At 33.8% G+C, this 23,980-nt stretch overlaps 1 protein-coding gene across 3 annotated transcripts in view; it reads left to right on the forward strand.

The window, feature by feature from the left end:
* The window catches only part of LOC149426047 (synaptic vesicle glycoprotein 2B-like), a 159,697-nt gene that overhangs the window by 116,067 nt on the left and 19,650 nt on the right, over positions 1–23,980 (forward strand). For all 3 annotated transcript variants that reach the window (XM_089643287.1, XM_089643274.1, XM_089643280.1), the window contains exons 2-6: positions 11,882–12,040; positions 14,291–14,350; positions 17,949–18,041; positions 18,166–18,299; positions 19,189–19,379. In XM_089643287.1, coding sequence (XP_089499413.1) covers positions 12,004–12,040; positions 14,291–14,350; positions 17,949–18,041; positions 18,166–18,299; positions 19,189–19,379 — 515 coding nt within the window. In that variant the 5' untranslated portion in view covers positions 11,882–12,003. The remainder of the gene's footprint in view (positions 1–11,881; positions 12,041–14,290; positions 14,351–17,948; positions 18,042–18,165; positions 18,300–19,188; positions 19,380–23,980) is intronic.

Genomic DNA, 23,980 nt, shown 5'->3' on the forward strand with positions numbered 1-23,980 from the left:
TGCTTATACAAAAAAGGTTATTTGCGTAATGATTATTCCAGTATGCACCGGTAAAGTTAGCTGTGTGTTCATCAGAATGGAGGTATGTGGGATATCCCCAAACGCTTCTCTCGCCAACCAATAGCCGAAGGATCCCAACGTTTTGACACATACGTATGTAATGATTAATTTCGGAGGCCAGGTCTGTTTGCAAATCATTTCACAGCTTGTGATGCGGCACGGTAATTTGAATTTCGTAATGTCGAATGAAAACAACGAAACTTTACAATTCTTCAAAATATTCTAAATTAGGTATAAATTAAATCTTTTAAAGCATTTTTTCTTACCCTGCTATAAAACTTCGTCGCTTTTAAAACTACCTGGCGCAGATTTTATAGTTTTAGAATACGTGAAACTGAGAGTATTTAAAGTCCTCAATCCATCAAAATTCAAATAAATGGATTATTTCTGAACGTATCTGAAAAATAAAAACTGTTTTGAAAGGTGATAGAAATCGGTTTCCTAAATTATTATTATAAATAAAAATATAATGTTTGATGTATTCAAATTATGCATGCGAACATCACCTTACGTTTTTTGTAACCAAAAATACTGATATAGAAAATATACAGGGTTTTCCAATAAGAGGTGTTATTTTAAATAGCCCGCTATTTTGGTAGATGTTACTTTTGAAGCTGTTATTTTTTGACATTTGACAAGTAGAAACTATTCTATTAATAAAAATGGGACGATACACGCTTCAACAACGCATTGAAATTATTAAAATTCACTTGAGTGAATCAAATGCAAATCATCTTGAGTGATTTTCACCTCGGTGGCTTCGTCAACAACCAAAATTGTCGCATCTGGGGCTCGGAAAACCCAAGAGTTATTTTTGAAAAGCCTCTCTTTCCTCAACGTGTGACTGTTTGGTGCGGTTTATGGCCCGACGGAGTCATTGGACCTTACTTTTTCGAAAATGAGGCTGGAGCAACAGTTACGGTGGATGGATTGCGCTATCGAGAGATGATTAATGATTTTTTATGGTTGAAATTGGATGGTTTTGATCTGGACAACGTTTGCTTTCAACAAGACGGCGCTACGTGCCACACAAGCAACGAAACCATTGATCTTTTACGATTGAATATCAAAATAACACCTCTTATTGGAAAACCCTGCAGTTAAAAACATACACATTTTATTAGAAAAATGCCCAGAACTCCTTTACTTTAAAAGACTCTCGGTACGGCATTAGGGAATTTATTTTCATCAAGGCCTCCTGTGTAGGGTTAATTAAAAAAAACGTATTTCGAAAATTGAAGTAAGTTATTGATAAAAATACTAAATGTAATTAGGTGACAATATTTCACTTGATAGAGACGCCGGTCCCGCGGTAAAATAATTAATAATAAATACATAATAATAATAAGCTTGTTACTGATTTATTTATTGAGCTCTACGATTCCGTGTGTGTGTTTTTTAAATTTATAAATTCATAGTTAATTCACAGCATATAAATAATTAATATTTATAAATTTGACTGAACTGATCGTTATCATGTAACCATTGTGAAAATGTTTTAACTACAGCACAAGATTATTATAAATTGCTGGTATTCATCGCAAATTAAAGATCATGTCACGGAGAAAATGTGATTATCTTACTGTCGCAGAAAAAATTACCATTTTTTACAAAATTTCTAGCTCAGAAAACATGAAAATATAGGTATACTAACTGAAATCCCCAGCGTTATCCGGGCTTTACGCAGAGATTTTCGAAATCAGTAATCAGAAGTAAACAGTAATTGTCATTATTTTTTTTAGTATATTCATTTACCTCAACAATCATCGTTCACGTGGAAATGCTCTCCTTGTTCTACCGGTATTTCAATGGAAGATGCTCCTATGAACTAGTGTCATCGATCCCTTCGGCACCGGTGCACAGTAAGGAAACACGCCAAAGGCGCGCCCAAAATTTGTACATGGTTGACATTTCACATGAGAACGGGTCATTTCTAGACTGGTTCTTTTGGAACGATTTGCGGCATTTGTGTTTCCACCCTCATACAACATGGGTCCCTTCAAGAACCGTGTTTACTCCTTCCTCTACTCAGAAATACCCTCCTTTTAATCTGATGAATATATTATTATCTTCATATCTGTACAGTTTAAGATTGTTGTGAGCGGAAGTGGTGCCCTCTGTTATTTTCAATAACAACCCTTGAAGTTTTCAAACTACAGCAGCTGGTTTTTAACTGTTGTTAATAATTTATTACGAACAAGGTTACCGACGGTTAAGGCCAATGGCGTTATTTCAAAGTAATATGCATATTACATTTATCTCGTTTTATGTTTACTTGTCAGTTCCAGCGAGATGTTGGTTGCTCGCTGATGCTATGTCATCTTCCAAATATAATGTTGTTAAATGTATCTGCATAATTGGGAAATTAGTCATTATTATTGGTTTTTATAGTGGCTTTACTCTGTAGTTATAGTTGATGTCATTTTAATAACGATCAACGTTAAAATATCTTATAATAATTAAAATAAAATAACTTTGTTTGAATACCACTTTATTGTATATATTTATAACCAACCGGTTTCAGTTCAACCCGAACCTTCATCAGGGTTAATAAAAACATATTAAATTAATTACAGAGGTGTATGGGTACTTTTAGTTAAGCTGGAAGAGGGAGAGAGAACATCAACTTTGGTGGGGGTGGAATACTTAGGTAAGAGAGAGGGGATAAACATAGGTGCAGGGAAGGAAAATATATTTAAAATGGGGCTGTTTGTTAAATCTAATTGTTTATTTAACAAATTGATTTTATTGACTTTAAGGGATTTTTTTTATTTCAAGTGCTTCTAAATTGTTGAGGCGTAGACCTATCCCATTTCTATGTAATACATCTATACCTGAAGGCTTATTAAATGAGTGATCTTTATCTATTAAATGTGTTGCAAGTTCCGAAAAACCTATGTTGTTTAAGCATTTCAAGTGCTCAACTACCCGCGTTTGAACATTTTTTGCAGTTTTACTAATGTAGAATGCTTCGCAATCATTACATTTAAGTTTATAGATGCCAGAATGGCTTAAATTGTTTTCTTTATAAATAAATACAATAAAGTGGTATACAAACAAAGTTATTTTGTTTGAATTATTATAATTATGTATCCTCACAAAGTGTTTGCTACAAGTGAAAAATGAAAACATCTTAAATTCGAGGCTCACATTTTAATTAATTCCAACAAATTTGTAACGATAATACCGTTTTTTAAATTAAAATATTTAAAAAAAACTGTTTGAAACATTTATAAAACGATTTTCAACTATAAAATTAGCGGAAAGCACCAGATTTTTTTTTCCAGACCATGAATTTGTAACTTCTCAAAGTATCCGTTTAGAAACATCTGAGATTTTAGTAATACGTTTATCAGAATTAAATTAAATAAACCCAGCGGAAAGATCAATTTTCTAGGCCAGGTGGAGCAAATTCGACCGTAGGTCCGTCCAATACGCCCAGCAGCACGCCTAATATATTTTTACACTACTACATCACTTACGTCGTTAAGATTCCTTCTTTCTTTTGGAGTATTTGTTCATAACTTACGTCGTTAAGATTCCTTCTTTCTTTTGGAGTATTTGTTCATAACTTACGTCGTTAAGATTCCTTCTTTCTTTTGGAGTATTTATTCATAACTTACGTCGTTAAGATTCCTTCTTTCTTTTGGAGTATTTATTCATAACTTACGTCGTTAAGATTCCTTCTTTCTTTTGGAGTATTTAAATTCGATTGTAGGTCTGTACAATACACCAGTACAGCGCGCATATTTTTGTACGCTGCTTCTTCACTTACTTGTCTTGAGGTAAGATTTATAGTGATTTTGATCTAGAGTAGATTTTCACGGCATCGTCGGTAGACACTCCGGACAAAAACATTATTAGTTTGATCGATTTCTCTCCGAGGATCATTTCATTTGCTTGAAATAGCTTTGGCCGTGTTTGATGACCAGATCTGAATAGCCAGGTTATTCCTCACCTTCCTCTGCATCTCCTTCCCCTCTTCACAACATATCCCAATTGGGGATGAAATAGTGAGGAACTTTATATTCTCAGAATCACTGGCTTCAAGTAGAACTCGCGCATTCGTAGATTCGTACTCTGCCAGAACGCTTATCTAGTAAATACAATATAAATGAATACGGAGCGCATTACGTGATCGCTGACCACTCCACGCGTGCAGTACCAAGTGCCTAGTAGGTACTTAGTACCTAGCTACCTATTATTAGTACCTATGTACCTCGTCTGTTCGTCTTGTCATCTGTAGGGAGCCGAGAACTAACTGGTTTAACCTTAATTCTTAAATCAATGTGAACTACTCATTTCCTTATAGATAAAAGAGCAGTCCACTCTGCTCTCTCGGACCTTAGAGGTTATTTACCTCAGCTTCTGAAACGAGATTTCTAGAGAAACGTCCTTTGCATACATTCAATGTCCTTGAGGCAAGTCAATAAACTTAATAACATTATCTCAAACTACAGTGGCTATTCGTTAGGTCGCAGAAAAAAAAAAAAAACTTTGTACACTGAGAGACGTACTTGACTGTAACAAACGATTCCTGAGGTTATTTAGTGTGGAATTTTTTTAAAATAAATATCTATAAAAGACAAACCGTAAAAATAATGTCTTTTCTTTCAATATTATTTGTTTGGTTTGACTGAGGATTCACCCTTCCTCCCCAGGGACTGGAGTCAACCGCGCTATCAACTGCGCCAAATCTCTGGCGGATAGGGCCGACATTTATTTTGTATATTAACTAATTTGTAATATCATCAAATTTCAGAAAAATACGTATAAATTTCTGTGTGTGTTCGTGATTGCCACCAAAAGTTTACAGAATGCATTGTCATCAACAATGAGTCTATTTGCTGAGTTTCAGCTCTATTGGATATCGGAAAGTAGGATTATTTCCACTTCCAAGATAAGCATCCGTTCATCAATTGACGAAAAGATAAGTGAAATTCAAGTAAATGTTATGTTTAATGTTTAAATGCATAGCACAAAGGATAACGTATTATTTTGAATAAATAATTATTATTAACTTAAAAATCTAGTTATCAATAATTTTTCAATAAAAAACATCAGTACATATTGAATAATTTGGCGGATTTTCAATAAGCAATCAGACGGCTGTGGGTTCAATTCCCGTCAGCGGCGTGTATTTTTTTTCTCGGAAGATTTTTCAATATTTTTTTAGGTGTTTCAGGCTAATGATTATTACTTAAAAATAATAAGTTATCAAATAGAAGTATTTCAGTATGTATTGGAAAATTAGGGTCCGAGTTGAGTTAGGTTAGGTTAAGTTAGGTTTGTATTGGACAATTGGGGTCAGGGTTGGGTTTAAAAAAAACATAAAAAACACCGCAGGCCAAAATTTCATTCACCATTTCAACACCCTGTATTTCCGATTATAATTCTGCACCCGAGAAGCATACGGATGCAATTACAAAATACAAAATGTTCGATAGAGCCGAAAAACTGTTTTTTTCAGCCAATCTCCCGTAACTTCCGAAAATATTAAAATATACAATATTTCTTTCAATTATCTCTCAATATAATTGTGGAAATAAAGAGAGATCTGCTAAAAAACATAGTTTTTCGGTTCTACCGAACATTGTGTATTTTGGAGTTGCATCCGTATGTTTATCGGGTAATAAATTAAACTTGTAAAATTGCGTCGCTTTGGAAAATTGTTTTACAAAGTAAACAAAAAAAATACGTTATTTTTATTTTTATTATATATTACACACTTTACAAATCTAAGACAAAAAGTCCCGATAAACTGCTTTTAGCAGTTTTTCTAACAAAAATCGATCGTCATCAAAAAAAATCGTTTAAAATGAGTACCAACCGGTCCAAGAGATGGCGTAATTAGGTCGAAAATTGAAAATAGATTATTATGGTAAAATATATACACGAGTATATATATACATATTTATATGTACATTTTTTACCTGTTTTTTTTTTACAATTTTATTACATTTTCGCGTAATTTTTAACAATTTAGCGTATTTTAAGCTATCTTGAAGCTTTAACAGCAGCTGGTCTTGTCCTATTTTGGGATGATTTTCCTTAAACGTTGATAACAATGTGTACCAACCTACAGTAAATACATTTTATGTCAAGATTGAGAGATTGTACTTATCATAAAAAACGCGTTTCATAAAACATTTATTTCGTTTTTTCATATGTTTTAACACAACTACTTATATTATTGTAGTTTCGGAAACAAACACGTCTAAATTATACGTATTTGAAAGAAAGAAACCGGTTATGTAAAAACTACATAAAAATAGTTGTTTGCTCCCATTCTATCAATTTTGATCAACCTGTGCAACGGTTTCAATAACTGCAGTTCAATATTTTAAAATTGATTTTTCTCGTTACTTAGAGATGATGGTGTCTAAGCTTAATAGTTCTGGGTTTCTATTCTTGATGGCTACGCCAAAAATAAACGCCCAAATCCACACTAGTTTCACTACAAATACCTGGCCTCAGAAGATTAATACGCGGTATCACACTTTTACATGCATAAACAAACATTTAATCACAATATACATATCTTCCTTGATGATCGACACTGTAACGCTGTCCGAAATGTTGGCTTAAGTAGGAGGAAGCGCAACACGGCATAATAACCCAACAAATAATCACGACAATACTTCATCTTGTAGAACTTATTTATAGCTTTGAGACACTGCCATCTTAAGGTTGCTTATAAAACATTTGCCCGCGGGGTTATTGGTCCCACAACCTTCCTATCGTTATTATACAAACAATATTTTTTCTGCTGTGTGATGAGTGGTTGGTGACTTATTGTCGTGTGGTTGCTTCCTCGTTTTACAATGCAACAAGCAACAATAATTGCTAGTCTGATCATAGAAACATAATCCGAAAGTACTGGCTAATAATAATGGAACGGTCTAAAAACATCACCGGTTAATCGCAGGTATAAACATCACATAATATAAACCGGAGCATTTCAATGACATTACCAAGGTCAGGTTGCGATATGTATAGGACCGAATTATAATACTGCAATTAGCTATTCATGCCAATACCGGACACGCTGCACTAGTTGCACTAGCTGCACAGCGGCTGCACAATAAGCGGCTATTTGTGCCCTTATAAAATATGGAAATATTCCTAACATATGCATTATATTTTGTGGAGATATTTATGCAGCCGTGCAAAAAGGCACGATTTTAAACGAGTCCATAAATCACTCTAATGACTCTAATATGGTGTGAACGCTCGAATTTATCATTTTTATCAATAAGAACGAGTCGATAACTAATTTCAAGTATGCATAGTATTATTTCGAATTATTTTATTCTTTCAAATTTGGTGTATCTGCTTCCTGTTTCTTTACTTTTTTTACTTGGAGACTATACATTGGAGGAGACCCACCACTTTCTCAAAGGCTCCGTGAGAAAACTTACTGTTTAACCTCATAAGCCGCGCACGTTTTGTAACAAGGAAGCTACAGATTGGGGGGAGATACTTCCAAAGACTCTGGGAATAAAAAGTGTGGTTCGTGGGACGGCCGCATCGGATATCATATTGCAAAATTACCTGACTGGATGCAGGAACCGGGTCTATCCACCCCCGTGACGGGGAGATGAACAATACAGTTCGACTATATTTGTTGATGACTATGCAGTTCTTATAAATTATTATTATTACTCCTTCGTTTCGCCATTCTAGTTCAGACGACATACTCCTAGCCTCTCCAGATCAGCCATTCGATTTAGTTTATTATTTTAAAATTGTTGCGAAATTATTAATTCTAATTCGTTTTTAAATATAAATAAGGGGGTTGTCGTGTATCAAGTGCGCTAGAAGTATAAAAGATGTGGTTTTAATTATTTTTCGTCAAGCCCCACGTTGGGCGCCATTTTAACAGTTTAGCTATAGTTAATTTATACGCGGGTTCAAAACAAACAATTTTACTGTAGGAAAAGTAAGGAAATAATTGTAAACAATAACATACCTTTTATTGCGCCAGTAACATTATCAGGTCTCTATTTCAAACCAAGAGATACGTTTTTATTGCTAATGAGTCACTCTTCACTGTCAACATCTTAAGGGGAAGATACAAGCCAAAAATATGTGTATATTCTTGGTATAACTTATATTGTAGGTAATAGGCATTAAAATTGATTGCCAAACGGAGTCTAGAAACGTTCGATTTAAAACAAAAAACTATTTTTTTTTAATTTATTTTGTAAATAATTTTATAAGAAAGCAAAAAAATAAATCCACTAAAACTGTCACAGATAATCTTTGCCATGATACTTTATTTTTTTTAAGTTGTTTCCTTTACACGTTCATATATTTCTATTGAAAAAATATTTTTTTAGTAGTTTAAATTTATATTTTTTATTGAGTTATTTATTTTTATTTGTATTCTACTCGAGCGAAACGATATGAAAACCTTCAATTTGTCTAAAGCATTTTTTGGTATTCATAATGTACACCGATTCGTTATAGAGATTAATCAAAATAGTTATTTGGCATTAAGCTTCGCCTTAACATTAAAAATGGGCCGCAAGAGGTTTTTTTACTTCGCATACCGTCGCGGAATCGTTTCACAAACAGATGTGTTCCGGTTCAATAGCACTGCTGTAAACATAAACATCTTTACAATATCCTATCAAAGGCCAATATCGTATTTTTTGGATAAGAATAAAAAATAAATGTTAAAAAAAACTGGTTTCGTATATATATTCTAGCGGACATTTTGTTTATAAATATTTTTAAAAGTTTTCTGTTCTTTAAAAAAAACATTGCAAATGTCACCGGTGACCAATTTTTTTTTCTCCAAATTATGTCAGGAATCGACGGTTAAAGTAAGTGAAGTAGAGTCTTCCGGTCTGGATTGATGACTTTTTTTTTTAAACAAATCTACAGTTTTATTCCTAGATTGATAAAATTTTGTACTCTTGTCAAGGGTTGCCTCACTGATTCAAAATATAATATTATATTATTAAATCCGAATTGATTCTTTTCAACATTAAGATTGCATTCCCACCGATATGACTGAATTCGTGCAACGCCAGGGACTTCAGCTAGTCTCTGAATAATATAATTTAGTGCTATCCGCTTCTATCTGTTTGTGCACTTGGTTCTTCTAAACTACGGAACTGATTTTGGTAGGGTTTTCAATATCATTTATAAATTTTCTTCTGAAAGGTTTACATATATGCATATTATATCTATAGACAGTAAGTCGTCAGAAAATTCGATGTTTTAAAATCAAGTCGTAAAAATATATTTCCGGGCACTACATTACTACAGTACTACGAAATTGCATATCTTAAAAAGGCTTACAGAAAAGTCCGCGATGGTATATGTCGCAATTAAGCGCAATTACATTGCGAACTCCCCAATACAACGGGGGTTTCACACTATGGGAAACCAACACTTAGGTGATGTCAATATATTTAATATTAACCTTGCGAATTTTGTGGATTACGTAAAAGACTTATTTCAACACTATTCCTAAATGGAAGTTATATTTTTGTAAACCAGTCAAATCGCTGTATATTTTAATTTATGTTCTTGTTATTTTTAATTTTGTTTCTTGCGTATATTCTTTTTTTAATGTAATTTTATTTTTATTATTTCTTTCTCATGTTTCAAAACTGTCATTAAAATTGTACCACTTACATGTAAAAGCCCTCTGGGCGTTAAATAAATAAATAAATATTTATAGAAAGTAGAGAAAAGCCGGGTACACAACATATTTAATAAAAATAGTTAAGTAGATAATAGGTACCTACTTGCGTGTATAATTTATTAACATGGCAATATTTTTTTACACTAGCATTACATTACACAAATACAACAATACTCTATTCAGATCAGACCGGGAATAAAATATCCACAGTCTGACAATGTATCATATTGTGATTTATATTGACATCGAGTTTGAATTTCCATTTATAACTTTTGTCGTCTCTTTTGAAAATATAACCGATAATGAAGATTAGTGCATTTAAATGCATTTAAAAAACACGTATTTTAATACTTAACTTAAATTGTTTTCATAATGAAGTGATAATTCGGATAATCTATATAAAATTATTAATTTGATTCTCAATCAAATTGTACGCAGTAAAACATCCGTTCATTTTGATGTCGTCGTTTGTGACGCAAACAAATTTTAATTTTGACGAAAAAATTATATTTAATACCTTAATATGAAAAATTCATACTAAACGTCACCATTTCTATGAGATGTAAACATTAGTGACATAATATTGAACTGATGATAGGTATGATTTAATATATATTAATAACTATCTGACGTGAACCCGGCGTTGCTTGGGTTTATGCTTAGGAGATATGACAAAAAGTATTAAACAAAGTCGTAATAATTTATGTTCGCTTAGTTCTTCTAAAATATGCAACGGATTTTGATAGGATTTTCATTATCATTTAGAGAATTTATTCTGGAAGGTTTATATATATAATCCATGCATTTTATATTTATAGAAAGTACATAAAAATCAATGTTTATCGTAGAATTCACAACCTCGAACTTTACTTCAAATCATTCACATCTATGATTTTCTATGTTATAAATCTTATAAACTATGATTAATTATATCTTGTGCACCAATAACTATGGGCGTAAAATTACTTTTGATATTTTTTATAACTGTTATTCATGTCTGTTTATACTTATGCTGCTTTATTTAAAGATTTGGAAAAAATTCGGTTTATGGGAGTCACTCGAATAACCGAAATTGAACTTGATTTAGACTAATTTAGGGCTGGGGAATCCGAATCTGTAAGAATTAGGTGGGGGTCGGCACTATTAACTGAGTTATAGGGTTTTGAAATTTCGTACGCGATACATAGAAACCATGTTTTATTTATTCAATTTCGGTTATTCGAGTGACTCCCATAAACCGAATTTTACCCAAAGATTTTAATTTTAATTAATTTGTTATCACTAGTACAGTATTTTTGGCGTACTAAGCCCCAGCTTTTCTACTGATTTATTTATTATTTAAAAAGTACTAAGTTATTTTTAAGACATTTTATTTACTTGCACGAAGTAGTTTTATTAAAAGGCTCCCCAAACTTAGTATGAGCATGGTAAGATGGCCCTGTTTATAACCCCTAACAACGCCGGGTACACGTTAGCTTGTATGTAAATATTACTAATTTATTCTGGCTACATTCTTGTTCCTTCCCTGTAAGCTCTATAAAAAATTAAGCTGCCCCCTAGCTTCCAAGCTGGCGCGACGCGACGCCCCTCGAAGATACATAGATATAAGGAGATAGTAGATAGATACCTAGATTGAGAGATTTATAGATGAATACGAATTTAAAGTCAAACAATTTCCATAAACACAACTACGTAGGTACTGAAATTATTTTGTAAAATTTCAATTCTCGCCGAAAGCATGTGATGTTTTTTCTTCTTATTTTATTATTTGTTGTTGTTGTGATTTGCAAAAATGTAGGTTAAATACCGCGTAATTTAATCTACTACGCAATAGTTTATTTTGATTGGGTAAGGTCTAGATGTTTTTCTAACGACCAACATTGATTGATCTTCATCACAAAAAAAACTTCCTCGGCAATTTAAAACGAGTTTAGTCGTAAATACTGACAGTAGAATACTACCTGCTGAACGTCTAGCAATTTATACCTATATATAATGTTGATCGTCCGTTTGTGGCGTGGATTTGATTTGTATACAAATCTACAGTTTTATTCCTTGGTTGACAACCTCTTTTTTTAACATAACTTGTATTATAAATTATCTTGTATTATTATTATTGAGAAAAAAATTATAACCTTGTTTTTGTGTGTATTGTTTCAGCTCCCACAACAGCCGCCCCACCCCCACCCCCACACCCCTGCTCAGCCGCTAATTGTCCCCAAGGACAGTTTCTCCTTTAAGCGTTCGCCAACGCAAAACCTTTTCGAAGCCGCCTACATAGAATGGTAGAAGCTGAACCCGGTCCGAAGTATCAGAACAGTAAGAAACCTTTTAAATACACATTTCTATAACTTATAACATGACAAAGAGTCTCCCCAAATCAGCCTCTCCCGATCTGGCACCCTCGCAGTTGGTGGGCAGACGCATCCTGAACACACTTCACCCGATGAACGTGGGCACCCCTGCTAAGTCATCAAACGTAGCGAACCACTTGAGGTCATCCATGACAGAGGTTTTGGTTATTGTTATTTATTAAATTTATGTACCAAGTGAGACTTACATTATCATATAATAATAATATATTGATGTTTTGTATAGCGCCGTTTTTGTGAAAAATCACCTCAAGGGCGCGGAAAATACATAATACAGGGTTTTCCAATAAGAGGTGTTATTTTGATATTCAAATAAACTTTTCCCGTAAAAGATCAATGGTTTCGTTGCTTGTGTGGCACGTAGCATCGTCTTGTTAAAAGTAAACGTTGTCCAGATCAATACCATCCAATTCCGGAAATAAAAAATCATTCACCGTAACTGTTGCTCCAGCCTCATTTTCGAAAAAGTAAGGTCCAATGACTCCGCCGGACCATAAACCGCACCAAACAGTCACAATTTGAGGATAGAGAGGTTTTTCAAAAATAACTCTTGGGTTTTCCGAGCTCCAGATGCGACAATTTTGCTTGTTGACGAAGACACCGAGGTCGAAATGGGCCTCATCACTCAAGATGATTTTTCGATGGAATTCTAATAATTAATAATAGTGAATTTTAATAATTTCAATGCATTGTTGAAGCGTGTATCGTTCCATTTTGTATTAATGACTTAGTTTCTACTTGATAAATGTCAAAAAATGACAGCTTCAAAAGTAACATCTACGGAAATAGCGGGCTATACAAAATAACACCTCTTATTGGAAAACCCTATATTATTGCGTCAAATATTTTATTTTATAAAAACTACGAGTACAACAAAAAAACTTATTTTCTACAAGAATCATCTGTTTAGTTGATAAGAGATGCATTAAAGTTAATTTTGTTCGATCGTGTTTGATTTTGTTAGCATGATGTGACGTTTGCTCCTTAATAATTTAAATAACTCAAAACCATGAACCGGAAAGGTGTTTTATTTTGTGCATGTTTTACCATGTTACGGTTGTTAAAATGTATAAGCCAGGACAGGGCATTTAAATATTGGAGCCTGAACTTCGTAAAATAAAATAAAACATACTTCTTGGCGATGTTTTTTTCGGTTGCAATAATTTTCTAAGTAACTTCGTTTGCCACATTTTGCAATAAAACCATAACTGAAAAGGGATTCGTTAGTAGGAGATTTTTAACTTGCAGTTTTTATAGAACAGATAATTTAATTCTTGGCTCATAAAAATACTCTATTGTTTCTAAGACCAAGATTTGCTCTACTAGCAGTATTTTGTGAAATTATCTAAAATATTTATAAATACCTACGGATTGTTTCGGAGAATTCGAACAATTCACCATAATCAAATTTTCAAACCATAATCACAGGATTTTGCAAGATTCTTCTTAAAACTGTTACATCCATAATCATGGCCGCCAGGTGAATAGTCAATTTTAATTTTAACGAAATAGCAATTAAAAATTAATTATTTTACTTTTCCGATGACAGAAATAGATGCTCCTCATTACAATTGAACTCATACGAAGTATTTTTAATATAAATTGTGCGTATTAACCCTGTCTAGCGATTTTGAATATTTACCTTACGAATAATATAAAAAATCCTGTTATCGCTTTTTATTTTTCTATGTCTTGTTCTGCCTCATGTTTCATTTAGATTTATTATTATTATCTTCTTCTTCAATGATATATTACATTGATGGGTATAACATTGAAAATAAGTTGTTCCTGAATATTCATTTAGACTTTTGTTTAAAGTCAATACGTATTCCATATAAATATGTTTACCCGAGACACTATCTAGGTTCCAAAAAAAATCATTAAAAACTTTGTGATCATTTAGAAAAGATAGTTGATGCAAGATGATATTTTTAATTCTGAATTTTAAATATGACGATTAATAAATAGATCCCAATGGTCGAGTGGTTGAGACAAGAGATCCTGTTTTTTTTTTTCTATTTCTTGTTCTCTTTCATGTTTCGTTTAGAGTTATTAATTTCATCTTATTTTTCAAGAATATTTTCAGGAATTTTCGGGAACTTTCAGTTAACTGGGACGCCTTTCTCAAAATTTTCTTAGAAGTATTTTTTCAGCTTTTTTAGACCATTATAAACGTTCTTTGTTTATTTATTTTCAGATTGTGATGTAAAGAAGGACGATAGAAGAGAGAACGGATCCAAAGACGTCGATCTCTCGGGTACGTTTAATTTTATTATATTTACAAAAAACTAACAAATAGATTACGATCCTAACATTCCTAACTAGTATCATTTATCTCTTCGACACCGGTGCATGGACGAGAAACACAATTAACGTTTATGCCTATTTTTATTTATAAAATACATGATAATACCTTAAAACATTTATTTATATTCGATACATTAAATCACCACACTAGGCGACTGCCTGTTTCGTGGTGACCAATGGAATATAGTTATGTGAGGTCTAGTGCGAACATATGAACTAAATATATAAACGTGTTGAAAATAGGAAGGATTACAGTACAAAATTTCAAAAGGAAATAGAAAATATAATTTAAAATAGAAAACAGAAAAACGAAAAAAAAAAGAAAAAAAAAAATAAGACATGCTATTATGCAGGATTGGATCATATACATAACTCTTTTTTCTAGTTGTGTATGTGTGCATGCATGCATAAGCATAGGTTGAAATTATTTATCTCACGAGAACGGTTCGTTTCTACGACTCGTTCTTGAGCTATTCGGCTGTGGAAAAAATTTCGTGTTTCCTTCATTCTACAACGTGGGTTTCTTCTAGACTCATTTTCACGTCCTCATCTTCTTAAAAAGACCCTCCGTGGCCTGCGTACAGCATACTCAAAGATAACATAGGACCTGAGGAATTTATTTTCCTTGGAGCCTCCTGTGTAAAGTTGATATTTAAAAAAAATACTTTTTGAAATCTATGTTGAAATTTGACTTTTTCGATATAATTATGTTCTATAATAAATAAATTGTATTTAGCCGTGATGAAAAGAGTTTGGGCTATTTCGTAAAAGGGACGGGAAGGAAATGGGGAAGAGAAAGGTGGGGAAGTACCAGGCTATTCACACATGGTCACCACATACGGCTAAAGCCATTTCGATGCGATGCTTAGAATATCTGCCACCGCATGTGCGACTCTATATAATATATAAATAAATACAATTATTATCAATACTTTGCCTGTCATATCCTTGTCATGATAGTTTGCTAAATGAGACTTTCAATTTTAAAATTTGAATGTCTTCAAAGGCAATATGCACAAGACACCAATAAATAGCCTAGATATATGATCAATGTATCCAAATTCCAAACATTAGTTTTAATACAATATAAATAAGTACATAATGTTTAAAACAATTTTCGATCTTCGTGACTTCGTATTGAATTTACTGAAATCTGGTAAATTTTTCGAATTCCGTTTCATGCAAAGACTCGATAAACAACACTCGATTTCAACTATTTAATTCGGGGGATTAAGTACACATGCACAAAATAGGTTTTTATATTGTTAGTTTGGGTTATTTTAATAATTTATGCGTATTTTCTAACCTTCAAACTTAACTTTGATTGAGAAAAAATGGAACTTTAATACATCTTTTACCTTCTCCCCGGCATAAATAGTTGTGTTTTGTAGTATTAAGTTGGAGCCAATAGCAATTTGAAAATATATTGCGTAGAGGAAGCTACAAACCAAAAATGTGTATATTCTTGGTATACCTTAATTGTAGGTAATAGGCATTAAAATCGCTTGACAAACGGAGTCTAGAAACGTTCGATTTCAAGCACAAAACTGATTATTATTTATTTTGTAAATAATTTTATGAGAAAGCAAAAAAGTTAATCAAGTGAACTGTCACAGATAATCTTAGCTGTAATACTGTATTTTTTTAAAGTTTTCCTTTATGCGTTCATACATTTCTATTGAAAAATATATTTTATATTTTATTTATTTTATTTGTATTCTACTCAAGCGAAACGACAGGAAAACCTTCAATTTATCTAAAGCATATTTTTGGTATTCATAATGTAGGTACACCTATTCGTTATAAAGATGAATCAAAATAGTGATTTGGCATTAAGCTTCGCCTTGCGTGAATTCGGCAAGTTTATCAAAAACTTTTTTGGACAGGGTTTATTATATCGTTAAAAATATTTAGACCGTTTTTTTCGTCCAATCAAAAAATATTTTCTTAAAAAGTCTTTGTTCACCTAATAAAAACGTTTGATAGTTAAATTATGTTCCCTCAGCAATTAAACACAGAGTTTAGTATTCGTCTGTGAGTTGCTAAGAAAGAAAGCTGCCGCAAGTGTTTTCGGCCGACGCCGAAAATGCCCACCTCGTGCACGACCCCAATAAGAGATAGCCTCGTAATCCGTAGTCCACCATCAATAGGATAAGGTCCCCCCATGCACAGCCGCTGTGCCCATATGATACAAAGGTAATGCGATGCGGTGAATGATTGCCCGCTGTATTCACTCTCCAGCGGGATCGATGAGGTCCACAGGGCGACGCCTAAGGCCCCAGACTGGCTCACTAACCTAGATGCTTCCCACTGACCCCCCCACCATATGAAAGAAGAAGAATAATTAAATTATTATGATTACTTGGGATTAGAATATATTATTAGAAACGGCAAATATAATACATTATATGAAATAGAAAGTTGTTTCATTTAGTTTGCACTGGATATCCCAGTTGTCAAATATATTTTCACCTCAACTATTTCCTTGAATACGGTACCAATAAAACTGTCGGAGAGTAAATATTGATTTTTTTTAAATTAATTAAATAATTATGGATAACATTTTTACATTAATTACACTGAGAAAAATTACAATTTCAAAATTATTAGGAATCTCTTCAAATTATTGGTAATTCCGGTTAAAAACGCGATTGCAGGCATTACGAATAAATTAACAGGTTTCCTGATATTTTTTTAGTAAATAACGAATATATTATCATGACCTCGGAACACGTGTTCATGAAAATCCAAATATTTTTGCATTAAAACGAAAATTATTTGCACCGTTATGATATATTATCAAAGCAAATCGATAAAACATTCTTAGATTGATGTTTTATTAATAATGCCTGTTAATTTGTCGTGAGGTCCTAAATCGATTTTTCACCGTGTACATGCTTCTTTAGTTATCGATGATTTTAAAACCTGTAAATTATTATTTATTAACATACTTCATTAAAATAAAAGTTATTTTAAATGGCGTCTTGCTATCTTTCTCGAAACAAGTGACTGTTTAATTACTTACCAGGTAGGCCTTACAATATACGCGGTGTTTGGAAACTCGTGGACTAATCTACGTACACTACATTTGGAATTGATTTAGTGGAGTTACATTTTTGATTTAAGTTTTCATTTTCGAAAATTTATTCCGAAGATGGAATTTTTAAAATAAATTTTAAATAAATCGGTCCCTTGGGGCAGGGCCGGCCGTATGCGGGCGCAACTGGAGCAGTAAGCACCGGGCGCCGAACTGCCAAGTCGCCAAGGTGCTTACAATGCTTTACATGATGAATCGCCCGTGAGATTATTTTTCGTAAAATACAAATCATCCAAATATAATTGATCTCCTACTGGCAGGCAAATTCTACTTTACACCCGGCTTCTGTTGATATAACTACTTCAAATTTTCCAAATATACGCCGATTTATCGCTACTGAAACTGACAACACTTTATTTTTTTAAATGTGCTTAATTTCTCCTTTCTCCATTTTTAGTTTTTTCAGATTATTAAATTTTATTTATTAATTGATGTATTGTGTTATTTTCAGGCGTTGTTTCAACGCTCAAGGAGCCGATCAAAGATCCTGAAAAGGGAGGACACAGCGAAAAAGCTGATTTCGAAAAGGCGATAGAATTAGCCGGTAAGTTCTCAAATGCCTCTTCATATTAATAGTAGGTATATCTGCGTACATAGAAGATGATAATGTTCAAAATAAATCTCAACACGCCGACTGTAATAATAGGCTTGTTTGTAATGTGTTTCAGGTTATGGCAAATTCCACTACCTCCTGCTAGGAGTATGTGGTCTCGTGAGCACCTCGGAGGAGATGGACGTCATCTCGATGTCCTTCATCCTCCCGTCGGCGCAGTGCGATCTCAACCTTAACACACACACCAAAGTAAGTCCTGCTAATACATTATACATTACATTAACATCCATGTTAGAAGACACTGAAGTATCAAACTAGATTAATATACCTCGCTAATAGCAAAAGGGACATCATTATCCTAGGCTTCAAACAATATTATCTACTTTCAGATGTGACATATTGTCATAAGTTCGTTTACGTTCACATAAATAAGAAATAAGAGAGGGCAAATAATGCTTCCTTGTGGCACACCCGTATTGACAGTTACTACGATATTTATTTATTAATGGTACAAGACCTTTAAAACTACGGAAAAAAAACAATTACGTTTACTATTTAAATATACTAATATGGTTCAAATGAACTAAAATTTACAATGAGACCGTAGAAAAAAAATCAAAAGTAATAACTGTTTTAAGAATAAATCCTTCTTTATAAGTTATTTTTGTGCTAACAAAAATATCTGACACTTCTGCATATCGGTCACCTAAGCTGTGCACGCATGGTGAAAGAGTTTACAAACAAATTGGGATTGGTATTAACATTGTTGTTGAAGTAAAAAATATTTTTAGTTCATGCCATGGTATTTTTATACCTTTTTTATATTTTATCAGATTTCTCATAATTACCTACTGAACGTAATACCTCACACCACGTCTTAGTATATTGATGTCGCATCTAATGCGACTATGTGCTGTTCCCAGGGATTAGTGAACTTCATTTAAATAAGGAACAAGAGAGGATCAAGAATACTACCTTGTGGAACACCCGTATTGGCAGTTGCCAAGATAAACTTTCGAACCTGTTTAAAATTTCTACAAGTTCCGCGTAACTACTGTACTAGACTAGTGACAGGTTATTAGTGTATCGCGTCTAATGGGAATGACTAATGACCATTTGTGCACTCTTTGTTCCCCAGGGATGGCTGAACTCCATCATCTTCATCGGCATGATGGTGGGCGCCTACTGTTGGGGCTCAGTGGCAGACTCGTTGGGCCGCAAGCGCGTGCTGATCGCAATCTCCATCATGAACGCGCTTTGCATCGTGGCGTCATCCTTCTCCCAGAACTATGCGCTCTTCATGTTCTTCCGCTTTCTCAACGGGGCTGCGTAAGTACCAAACAACATACAACCCTACCTAACCTAACTTAATTTAGATTGGTCCTAACCTAACTCAACCCAGGCTGCAGGACTCACTTGCCAATGGTCATGTCGGTAGATGTGAATATATCGACATATTAAGCATTAAAACTGCCTTTATAGCAAGCTTTATTAGTATCGTTAGTGTAGCCACTCTTAATATTCATGTGTGTTTTAAAAAAGCATTAAAATGATGAATTTGTAATGTTTTAAAATAATAAATTGAATTGAATTTTAACATTACCTAAACACTCACATACTAACTAACCCCGTAGACATGATACAGCAAGACGGATATAAATATGGTCTAGCCATCGAACGGCCTGGGCTAATCAGGGTCCCCAAAATGTATAAGTGAAAAGCGCCCTGTTTATTAATACTTGTGTTATGTAATTAACTGCACTTATACGCGATACAAGATATCGACAGATTCTAACGTTTAGATTCCAAACTGAACAACATTGCCTATTTTTAGGTTAACTTATCGTTACTTACGCTTAAATATATTTTATTTAATTTCGATCATATATTAGCATAGTTTATTACGATACCATTAAATATTAGCACAAAAAAGTGCTATGAAAACTTTTACCTGTGACTCATGAATCAATAGCACTTTATTATATTTCAAGAAACCAGTTATCTTATGATCTGTTAACTGTCAAATATTATTTTTATCGTCTTCTGATGAATAAATTATTGTGTAAACAAATAACAAAAATTCCTGCGCACTCGCTAAACAAAGCGGTGGCAGTGTCTAATGCATTCTGCATAATTTTGTAGATTTTACCTAGTTCTTCAGAGACCGTCAAATTAGAATAATTTATTGATAATATGATTGCTATTTAGGTAATTCGACGTTATTTGACCTAAATGCTTAGTTTTAGCCAATAAACTTGTCAAAACATTGCGCGTGACATGTAATTCACATGATTGTATACATCCAATGCTTCACCGACCATTTTATATTTATATATATATATATATATATATATATATATATATATATATATATATATATATTTGTATAAAGCATACTTTGAGCCACATTATATACACTTTTTTTTTAATGCCATTTTGTTTAATCAACCCTTTAAAACTACCCCCTCACAGCTATATACGTCTATGATGTACCGTTTAAAATATATATCGATACATACATCTAGAGCATACTTTGAAGACATATTTTTATTCTGTACAGACGATAGTTTGAAGACAGTCCTCAATGTATGCGTTATATATAATTTCCCGTCGTGGTCTCAAATAATGCTTTTCACAGAGAGGTGTTTCGTGTACATAAAGCATACTTTGGACCTATGGTAAGTAGGAAACTTCCATTGGAATAATGTGTAATTATTAATATTTTTTACGCCAGATGGCACAAATAATAATATCAAATATGTAGATATTTACGCGCTGTGAATTTGGTACATTATGATAAAGTAATGTTTCGTCTTCAAGTCAAATCCATTATGAAACTTTTTCGTTGAGTTTTTCGAAAGGTAAGAGTGAAAAATTTCATCCATATCGAAAAAAAACATTTTTAATACTTATTGTTAATTTTAGCTTTTTTATAGGTACCAACAAACTTTTACCCATAGATAATAGAAACAAAGCGGATATGGCATGGAAGCGTGCCAACTGTCATCGAGCTTAGACCATACTGCACGGGTTGTACGTTTGGTGACTATGTAGGAGTGTAGATGCAGGGCATTGTTAGGTTATATGATTTTGGCGACACTACACACAAACTATCAACGATTAATGGCCTATCTTCCCTGTTCCGTTACACATTTTAACTTATGTGTTAGGTAGGTGCCTACATGGCTTTACCCATAGATAATAGAAACAAAGCAGATATGGCATGGAAGCTTGCCAACTGTCATCGAGCTTAGACCATACTGCACGGGTTGTACGTTTGGTGACTATGTAGGAGTGTAGATGCAGGGCATTGTTAGGTTATATGATTTTGGCGACACTACACACAAACTATCAACGATTAATGGCCTATCTTCCCTGTTCCGTTACACATTTTAACTTATGTGTTAGGTAGGTGCCTACATGGCTTTACCCATAGATAATAGAAACAAAGCAGATATGGCATGGAAGCTTGCCAACTGTCATCGAGCTTAGACCATACTGCACGGGTTGTACGTTTGGTGACTATGTAGGAGTGTAGATGCAGGGCATTGTTAGGTTATATGATTTTGGCGACACTACACACAAACTATCAACGATTAATGGCCTATCTTCCCTGTTCCGTTACACATTTTAACTTATGTGTTAGGTAGGTGCCTACATGGCTTTACCCATAGATAATAGAAACAAAGCAGATATGGCATGGAAGCTTGCCAACTGTCATCGAGCTTAGACCATACTGCACGGGTTGTACGTTTGGTGACTATGTAGGAGTGTAGATGCAGGGCATTGTTAGGTTATATGATTTTGGCGACACTACACACAAACTATCAACGATTAATGGCCTATCTTCCCTGTTCCGTTACACATTTTAACTTATGTGTTAGGTAGGTGCCTACATGGCTTTACCCATAGATAATAGAAACAAAGCAGATATGGCATGGAAGCTTGCCAACTGTCATCGAGCTTAGACCATACTGCACGGGTTGTACGTTTGGTGACTATGTAGGAGTGTAGATGCAGGGCATTGTTAGGTTATATGATTTTGGCGACACTACACACAAACTATCAACGATTAATGGCCTATCTTCCCTGTTCCGTTACACATTTTAACTTATGTGTTAGGTAGGTGCCTACATGGCTTTACCCATAGATAATAGAAACAAAGCAGATATGGCATGGAAGCTTGCCAACTGTCATCGAGCTTAGACCATACTGCACGGGTTGTACGTTTGGTGACTATGTAGGAGTGTAGATGCAGGGCATTGTTAGGTTATATGATGTTGGCGACACTACACACAAACTAACAACGATTAATGGCCTATCTTCCTTATTCCGTTACACATTTTAACTTTTGTGTTAGGTAGGCACCTACATGGTTTTACCCATAGATAATAGAAACAAAGCAGATATGACATTGTATTATTTCACAATTTATCTTTAAAAATAATGTAAGGTATATTTGCGATACGTTCCAGATTGGAGGGTACTCTCAGTATTGCCCTGGTGTAATACCATCATTCAGAATTGAAAATTTGATTGAAATGGCTTTAGCCGTGTTTGGTGACCAGGTACTTCCCCACCTTTCTCTTCCACATCTCCTTCCTCTCTCCAATACTTTTAGCTTATCAACGAGCAATTTCGAGCTACCGGCATCTGTTTTTCCTCCCTCCTATAATCCGAGCCTCTTCAAGGCCCGCATTAATAAATCCCTTCCTACAGCCCCTACCTTAATCCGCCTCACAACGCCGCCCAACCGGGTGGTGACATAGTTCCCCTGTCGGTACACTGCACAGGCAGGGACGCTCTTGTGAGGTGTCACATATATGTATATAAAAACATACCCCAATTATTTGGGATGCCATAGTCTCACTGGCTCCAGGCGGTTGGGAGCACTCGGGACTCTTGTGATGTATTCACATAAAAAAATATATTAATCGAGGAGTTATTTGTATTGTTTTCAGTTGATATTTGAATGCCGCACAAGAGTCTCAACTTCCAGCCATCTGGAGCTAGTGAGGCTATGGCGTTCACAATTGGGTTATGTTCTGCGGCTGAAGGTAGTGGGGAGGGGAAGGATATGGGGAAGAGGAAATTACCTGGCTATTCAGATCTGGTCAGGCAGCCCTGACCTAGTACGTACCCAATAAATACAATACTAGACCCCATGCTCCATTTAATGTAGTTGCTTCTCGCACTAATTTTCTACGCAATTCCTGTTCTCAGAGATTGCATCGTGTGGGGAGTAAAACTTGGTCTGTGATTGTGTGAGTTTTTTCGTATAACACTATTGGCTGAAGCCTTGAATGAGTGAGTGCATATTTGATGCAAAAGTATAATATATGGAGTTCGCAAAGTAATTTTTTTGCCGTAAATCTTTTTCATGATGAAACTTGTGCGTGGTAATCCTTCGCAAACCAAAAAAGGATTTACTAAAGAAGTGGAAACGTTTATGAATTGAAAATATATATTTTTATGATTTCGACAAAAAATGTGTAATTCGACTAAACATTCAGAAAAAAAATAAGCATTTACCTACAGCAACAAAAACACATTAAATTTTAAATCTGTAACATTTAGATGAATATTTTTTATCACAATAGGGAATTCTCTTCACACCAAAAAATCACTTATTATAAATTATTCATATGTAGAAACACTTCAGACACAAGAATACATAGTTTTTATAATTTTCAAAAATCATTTATTAAAGTTATAATGACTTTAAAAATCGGTATCGTTGCGTGGGGGGGAGCTTACAAATCATCACTTTTACCGCTGGAAATCACTCAAAGGCTGTTAATAAAAATTTTAATAAAAAAAACCACCAGACTACCCAACCTTACAACTTTTCCAAGATTTTCAAGTCCCATCACTAAAAAATACATATACGAAAAATACGCTACTTCAAATCCACAAAGATCTGTATAAGA

This window comes from Hesperophylax consimilis, chromosome 2 (genome assembly GCF_061612785.1).
Source record: "Hesperophylax consimilis isolate HC1 chromosome 2, BYU_Hcon_1.0, whole genome shotgun sequence".
In the NCBI taxonomy this organism is placed as follows: domain Eukaryota; kingdom Metazoa; phylum Arthropoda; class Insecta; order Trichoptera; family Limnephilidae; genus Hesperophylax; species Hesperophylax consimilis.